This window comes from Borostomias antarcticus (genome assembly GCF_949987555.1).
Source record: "Borostomias antarcticus genome assembly, chromosome: 9".
In the NCBI taxonomy this organism is placed as follows: domain Eukaryota; kingdom Metazoa; phylum Chordata; class Actinopteri; order Stomiiformes; family Stomiidae; genus Borostomias; species Borostomias antarcticus.
This window is the reverse complement of record NC_140242.1, coordinates 22,414,568-22,422,786: the sequence shown is the minus strand read 5'-3', so window position 1 is coordinate 22,422,786 and position 8,219 is coordinate 22,414,568. Positions and strand designations below refer to the sequence as shown.

Here is an 8,219-nt window from a genome sequence, read left to right as displayed (position 1 = left end):
CGGAGTGTGTGCGCCTGGCTTAAGAGTAGAATTGTAAATTTTGACTTATAAATATGGAACTTGGCTCAAATTAATAATACAATATGCTGAGTTGCAGAGATTGTTACAATATAGTGAAATTGTGTGTGTGTGTTGGTAGCAGTGGCGGGGGTGGTGTTGCTGCTGGTGGTGAGGGTACTGTTACTGGGAGCTAGCAGTGATTTGCCAGTAGTGGATTTTGATGGGATGAAGGACACTTGCTTTTTATTTGTCTCCAGTGGTAATGAGTGTGTCTCTCTGTTCTTGGCTGTGCAGCAGGGTGATGTCTCATACTTGGCTTCAAATGGTTCACCTCCACCATGGAAGCAGACAGACCCTCACTCTGGCCAGAGTCAAGACAGAGAGGGAGCGACTACACAGGTACCGCTACTGACCGTCAAGCCTCAAACCTCAGCTTTCCCTTCTCTCCTTCACTCCTGCTCCTTGTAGACAAAAAGAATAGATTGATGTTAATATATTTTTACCTTCTCTGTCTCTCCTCTCTCAGGCGGTTGCCGTGGTTTCAGAGGGTTTTGAAAGTTATGGAGGGCAGGGCTACATCGAGGACACTGGGGTCCCAGGAATTCTCAGGGACGCACAGGTGGGTCAGCTGAAAAAGGTCTATTTAATGTGAAGGTCTTGATTTGAGATGACATCTCATATGCCTGCAAGACAACCTGTTGGTGATGGTGTCTCTCTCTCCCTCTCTTTCCCTCTCCTCCTTCCCCCCAGGTGTTGAGTATCTTCAGATAACGCTGAAGTTCAGCGGACAGGATCATTTTTCTCACACTGCACATGTGCGTAGCACCAATCATAATAGGGGCTGCACGCAGATGTCGATGTCGGACGCTCCCAATTACGCCTGGGGTCTTAACTGGCCAGGTGGCTTGCAAATCTCACACAGACTGGATAGGTTTTTAACACGGAGCCATCTGCCTCCCATCGTAGACGTAAAGGATAATGCACTGAACAAGTCAGTTATAAGAAAATAACCGCTCATGGTGCATTATCCCACTTATATCACAACTAACTTGCCAAAATAATAATGCACAATCAGTTTGAAGTTTAAAATGTATTCATGAAACATGCCATTTCTTATGTATTAGGAAATATGTCACATATATACTCACGTATTCTAAAATATATGCTAGGATATGTGTTATACCCTGATATGTACCTGAATATATGGCCATATATTATTTTTCTGTATGGGGGGTTCAGTTTGATCCGGACCGAGACCACCTCTTTTCTTCAGACCAACTTTCGTCTGTTTGGTCCAGACCGAGGTCCAGGGCATGTTTCACACCTGTACATTTTGTTCAGATCAAACGATAAAGTCAGAAAGTCCAGACCAAACGAGGTAGGTGTGAAAGCAACCTAAGTTTTAAACTTAAGGTAGTTTATGCAACCGGGCACTGGCCGTTTCTGCCCTGCTCCCCCCCTGCGCCCGGCCTGGACCCTGGACTCTCAGCCCCTTTTCCCCCACTCTCACCCCAGCTTCTGCTCCCTGTGACTCTCTTCCCCTGCACTCCCAGCCTCTGCTCCCTGTGACTCTCTTCCCCTGCACTCCCAGCCTCTGCTCCCTGTGACTCTCTTCCCCTGCACTCCCAGCCTCTGCTCCCTGTGACTCTCTTCCCCTGCACTCCCAGCCTCTGCTCCCTGTGACTCTCTTCCCCTGCACTCCCAGCCTCTGCTCCCTGTGACTCTCTTCCCCTGCACTCCCAGCCTCTGCTCCCTGTGACTCTCTTCCCCTGCACTCCCAGCACTGCTGCACACGCCCCGCACAAAGAGAGTAGGCTACAGTAAATGAGCTCTGCGGAGTCATGCCTGCCAGTATACTGCTCACCCTGTCACTCTCCCCTGATACCTTTGTGCACCTTGTCACCATGATATGTTTTGATTCCTAGTGTGTATTGTCTTGTGTTCGTTATCCTATCTTCCCTGTGTATTGTTTGTGGATGACCCGATGATGTTTGTGCCCCCCTGCAGCTCCTCTAGTACCCCTCTTAGTTCCTAGTTCCTAGTGTCCCATGCTCTTCCCCTAGCTGTGAGCTCTTCCCTTAGCTGTTCCCCTCAGGTTTCCCTCTTGTGCTCCCTGCTCCAGCCCTAGTCAGTCCATTGTCCATGTTAGTGTTGCTACCCGTGCTTCTTGTGTTTGTTTTGGATTTTTGAATTAAACACTCTGAACCTGCGCTAGCTGCCTCCATCCTGCATTTCAGGTCCTACCTCTCACCAAACCCTAACAGTAACTTTGCAACTATTTGTAACTGACATTATGAAAGAGTTTTAGTTTTGAATGGTAAATCAACAAACATTTCTGTATGTGTCTGAGGTAAATAAAGAGTCAGACATTCATTCTGTAGTGCTGAAATCATGCTTTATTAAATCAGTAATGCATAAAACTCAAGGAGGATGAATATATTGGTAATTCTACATCAATAGATCAATCAAAGTGCAGGGCATAACATTAATGCATTTGCTTTCTTTTTCACAGGAGATGGAATCACTGTGGTACTTTCACTTGATGGTTACCCTGACTACTGACAAGGTGAAATTCTAAAACTAAAACACGCTCAAACACACACAATATTACCTAGCAATCCTCCAAGAGATGGCACTGCTTCTGCAAAGAAGAACTTAAATTGACTTTTATTTTAATGGCCAGGAGATGTTACTTTGAAAAGCCAATCCAACTGTCCATTGCCAGAAACAGTGCACATAAAATTATATAGAGCCCAAAGTGCAGGCCGCTCGCACTTTGAGCATGTCATTAAAATGGTGGTATGACATAGTCAGTCAGAACACAAGGCCTGTTCATGCTGCTTACATGAGGGTAGATGCAAACAGCACTCAGGGTCTTATGATCATGTTACAATTCATAGGAGTATTGTAATATTGCACGCACAGATGCACAGTGCATAATAACATCGTCTCTCAGATTTAGTAAACTTCAACAGGGAGCCTCTCTACCTGTTGAGGCAATCTTAAGACTTCAACTTATTGTTGAGGCACAGAGTTTAGTTTCAGGTTTTTCAGGGTATTCGTTTCATGTGAAACTTTCTCCTGTTAAACATTTCGTTCCATTTGTTTCAGTTAATATTGTCATAAATAACAATGCATACATTTTTCATAACCGTTCAATTCGGCTATATACATTATGTACATGTCACAGAAAAGTGGTTCAAAAATCCTAAGTCATAATTATCCAATATGGCACATTTTATAACAACTTTAGACTTTAGTCTAGTTTGGCATAAATTCATGTCAAGTTTGGTATAAAAATAGTTCATATTTACAAGAACAGAAATCCAGGTCTTTATCAAGTAAAGATTATTTTTGCTAATTCAATAAATAAAAAGGTACTGGATGAGGGAAATGGGGATATAAATTATTGTTGTTTGCTTTTTTACATGGATCGAATGTGAACGTTAACAGTTGCAGTGTCAGATCCAAGCTCATTGGACAGTTTGAGGGTGTACGCTCCAGCATCATCCTCTTTAACACCAGAGATCATGAGTGTGGTGAGGTCCTCTGTGGTCTTGATGTGGTATCTGTCGCTGTCTTCCTCACAGGTGAGGGTCTTTCCAGAGCGAACCCACTCAATGGCAGGTATTGGGTCTCCAGAAAAGGCACAGGCCACAGTTAGGAACTTGCCTGGTTCAACACTGATCTCTTCTGGAAGAGCCTCAATCTTTGGTGGTGCCCCTATTATTAAACAGTAAAATAGAGATTAATTTATTATACATGCAAGAGTTTTATTGAAGACGAGGATAGCATTGCACTTGACAGGCATTGTCAAACCTGACAGTTAGTAGACAGAGACTGACAGTCTCACCTTTAGACTCCTGGGAGATGGCCCTTAATGAGGAGACCTCTACATGTGAGTGACTGGACATTTCCGTCATACTGCTGGAGCCCATGATTACCATCGACTTCGCTGCCATGGTGGACATGCTAGCAGCTGACATGCTCTCAAATGTAACTTGAGCAGAACTGGAGCTGCTGGAGGACGCAGTCTGCTTGGATGCAGTCATATGGACTGAGGAGGAGTATTCACTCTGCAAGCTTGCAGCAGCAGCAGCGGTATTTTGTCCCATGATAATCATTTTTGCTGGTTCTTCAACAAGAGCTGTGACATTATCAAATGAAAGACACATGACTAACTTATTGAAGAAACAGTACAGTAAATACATGTATAGTTGAGTAAGAAATTAGTTTCGATTTAAAGGTGCAGTAGGTGGTTTGTGATTTTCTGTTAGGTTGTTAGATTTCCTGTTAGATTTTGAGGCAACGGACCAAATATAACCAACAAAAAAATGCAACTGACAAAATCCCCGCTGCTCCCTTCAGGCCTCCCTGCAAAGCCCCTCCTCCAAACTGGGGAAAAAAAATTACACTCGCTAGGCAGGTAGGTAGGTTGACAGTCAGGTACTCTATCCAATTATTTCAAGTTGGCAACTCAAAATGACTGGACACACTTATTACAGTCCTTCGACTTCCACAGATTACAGATTTATTTCATTTTAGCATCAGAGCTTTTTATTTATTGATTGTTGTCGGGATGTAACAAGAATTTAAAGTGCTTCGGAGCCAAACCGTCTACTGCACCTTTAACATGCAATTAGTAATATTTGCCAACAGAAGTTTCATGTGGAGAAGGAAACTTGAAAAAGCTTTGCATTAATGTTATCTCTAACATTGGATGGATGAAGCAATGATAGCTTACCGATGACATTCAAAGATGCTGTTGCAGAGCACTGTCCATATTGATTCTTGGCTTTTATTGTGTATTTGCCACTGTCTGCAACTGTTGCCTCACATATCTCCAGTATGTACACATTCTTAGAGCGGCTTAGTTTTATGTTTGGTGCCATAGATATCTGTAAAGAAAGAAATATTATTATAATTTTTTTGGTTTTAAATTATTTTGTTTCCTTAGACTCAATAATGAGTCAATGGTCCCCAAAATGGTCATGCAGCTGGACAAACTATTATCAAAAGCAATTGACAATAGGCAAACGCAATTGGCACAATGATAATATTTTGGTAATAAGCTCACGCAAAGTATCCAGAAGTCAGTGGAGGTGCATCCAGTACAGTGGTGGGATAATTGAATGAAGCAGTGCAGGTGTGACTTTCCTAAGCCAATCAGGTGTGTGTCAGTATAAAAACAGGCTAGGTGTGAGAAAGAAAGGATGAATGTGCATAGAATTGGGGTGGAAAAGAAGTGAATGCTTTAAGCTATGCAGGAGGACATCTATATCTTGTGTATGAGGTACAAGGGTACACATTACATAGCCAAATAATGGTGATGATAGCGCTTTGAGATTTGTTTTAAATGCAAAATGCATTACAAAATAAATATTTTATTATTATTTTTTTTTTTTTTATTATTATTATTATTTTTTTTTAGATAGATCTATCTGTCTATTGATCTATTTATCTACATTCAGTACCTCCAACATGGCTGTCTTCCTAATCGATGACATGCAGTGAAAACACTCTATAAAGTACTGAATGAGATACATTTTGCTCATCCTTTGTGATGGCAAGATCCCAATGATGCACTTTGCCTCCGAACACTCCCCTGAACAGCTCCACCTACTTTGAGGAAAACTTTGCACGATCCTGGCAAAACATACCTGTAGGTAGCACAAAAATTCCCAAATGCCTATTGCTTTAACATTTGCTGATAGCGCGAGTGATTTTGTGTGACCATTTTTGGGACCTATGACACAATGAGCCTTTTGACATAATAGTATTGTTCTTACCATGATGTTGTCCTTAAGCCATTCCACTTCAGGGGCAGGTTGTCCTGCAATCTCACATGTGAATTTCACATTTTGTCCATCGTTGATGTTCTGGGACCTGGGTTGTACCAGGAACGAGGGTGCATCCGAGAGCTTGGCACTAATTGTGGTGTCAAATTGGCACTTGACCAAGCCATGCTCTGTCTTAGCCTCACATGTGACAACCCCCTGCTCCTGTTGACTGACCTTCTTGATGGTCATAGTGTGGTCATTTCCCGATACACCATATCTGTACTGCTCTGAGTTGGCTAGTTCAACTCCATTCAGGATCCATCTGATGTCTGATGCTCCAGGGATGTTAGCTCTCAGCGTGAGAGACTGGCCCTCTGTCATTGACATCAGGGTGTGGGAGGCCTTTACCTCTGTGTAAGACTGAATTCCCTCATATACAATTTCCTTTTTCATAATTTGCTCAGAGATTTCTGTTTTTGCTTGATAAGTGGAGCTGGATAATTCTTTAGATTCCTCTGCAAGTGCTGTGGTTTTGGTAGAGGCTAAAATATGAACAGATACATGAATTAGATATTAGGCCGTATACAATTAAGTTAACTGATCATATGAGTTGGGTGATCCCATAATGCAAGGATAAAAGTATCTAATTGACTATGATAAAGAATTTGGACACAGGATTACCTTGAACAGTGACTGTGCAGGATGTGGATACAGATCCAGCCCTGTTGGTGGCTGTGCATTTGTAAACACCACTGTCAGATATCTCAGATTCATAGATCTCAAGATGTGCTGAGCCATGCTCCTCAAAAACTTCATATTTTCCACCCTGGGAGAGAATCTGCATATAAGAAAAGTACATCCAAGTTAGAGTTTTCGGTCAAAATGGTGGGTATATAATTAGAAACTTGCATAGTGTGTCTGATACAGTTCATCAAAATGTTGATGATGAAACTATTATTACCTTTCCATCCTTCATCCATGAGACACTTGGTCTGGGATCTCCTGCTACTTTCACTGTCAGCTTGATGATAGAGTCAGAAGCTGCTGTGATGTCACAGAGATCTGTTGAGATGGAGGGTTTGGTATTTTGCATGTCCTTCTCACTAGATGACTTGACTGGGGGTGGTGACTTGACTGGGGGTGGTGACTTGACTGGGGGTGGTGACTTGACTGCGGGTGGTGACTTGACTGCGGGTGGTGATTTGACTCTGGGGGGTGAGCTGATTGGAGACTTAATTCTTTTGGGAGACTTGATCCCTTCAGGAGATTTAACTCTCTGTTCTGGTGAGGACACTCTGGGAGGAGAGGCCACAACCTTCTCTTTGGACTCAACACGGCGGATAGTGAGGCTGAAGGGGACCTCCTGCTTGCCCTCAGAGTTCTCCACCACCACTGTATAGTTGCCTTCATCTGACTGCTCAACTGAGGTGATCTCCAAAGTAGACTCGAGAATAGTGGACAGTGTTGAGGTCAAATGCTGACGATTGGTGGAGCAAATGAGTTTGCCCTCATGCATCCAGGTCACACTGGGCACTGGTTCTCCATCAGCATCACACATGAATTGAACAAGGTCGCCCTCAGACACAGTCAGGGATTGTGGTTTAGTCAGTATTATAGGTGCAGTTTTCTTTTTTTCAACTGTCTTCTTTACAGTTGTCTTCTGCAGAGCTTCCACCTTTTCAGAATATTCATACGTGTGTGTCTCGCTCTTTGTCACCTGTATCTCAGAGGAGGATGTTGTCTTGGAGGACACGTGGTAGACCTCCGTCTTGGTCATCTCTGGGACAAATGAGGACGGGGGCTCCTCATCTTGTCGGCGTGAAGCATAGGTTGAGTACTCTCCGCCAGCCACATCCAGAGTGGCATAGTCAGAGGCCTCTCCCTTTGCGTTGGTGCAGACGACACGGTAAGTGCCACTGTCCTCTGTCTGGCAGTCAATGATCTGAAGAGACAGGACTCCACTGAGGTTAGAGATGTGGTACTTCTTGCTCTCATGGATCTGTGTGCCATTATGGTACCACTTGATATCAGCCTGGGGCTTCGATTGGACGTTTAGAGTGAATTTGGTGTTCTGTCCAAATGGCACGCGGTGAGAACGCATCCTCACTGTTACACGTGGCACATGGTCAAGGCTGAAAGGCTCCTGAGTGACAACCTCAAACTTCCTCTCTGTTGATTTTCTCTCAGATCTCAGAGCTGCTTTTCTTGCCTCATATCTAGACATGATGTCAACTTTAGACACCGTCACCTCTTTGGAGGCGGACCTTTCAGTGGAGACAGGGCTAGGAGATCTTGGACGGGTCTTCTCCGGGGTAGAGGATCTCTTCTTCTCAGGTTGAGTCACAGCTGCTGGGATTTTTCTAGCTGCAGGACGTGTCACGGGAATATATGAGGGAGTGAATTGAACGGGGGCAGAAACATGCTCAGATGCCTCCATTG

The 8,219-nt window shown here is 43.6% G+C and overlaps 1 protein-coding gene across 1 annotated transcript in view; it reads right to left on the bottom strand.

The window, feature by feature from the left end:
• Window positions 1-3,424: 3,424 nt before the first annotated feature.
• Window positions 3,425-8,219, bottom strand: part of ttn.1 (titin, tandem duplicate 1) — a gene marked incomplete at its 3' end in the record, with an annotated part of 89,028 nt that continues 84,233 nt past the window's right edge. The window contains exons 136-141 of the mRNA XM_084442757.1: window positions 6,742-8,144; window positions 6,462-6,618; window positions 5,790-6,322; window positions 4,745-4,898; window positions 3,842-4,147; window positions 3,425-3,723 (exon numbers count right to left, since the gene is read on the bottom strand). Of these exons, the coding sequence (XP_084298883.1) occupies window positions 3,425-3,723; window positions 3,842-4,147; window positions 4,745-4,898; window positions 5,790-6,322; window positions 6,462-6,618; window positions 6,742-8,144 (2,852 nt within the window). The remainder of the gene's footprint in view (window positions 3,724-3,841; window positions 4,148-4,744; window positions 4,899-5,789; window positions 6,323-6,461; window positions 6,619-6,741; window positions 8,145-8,219) is intronic.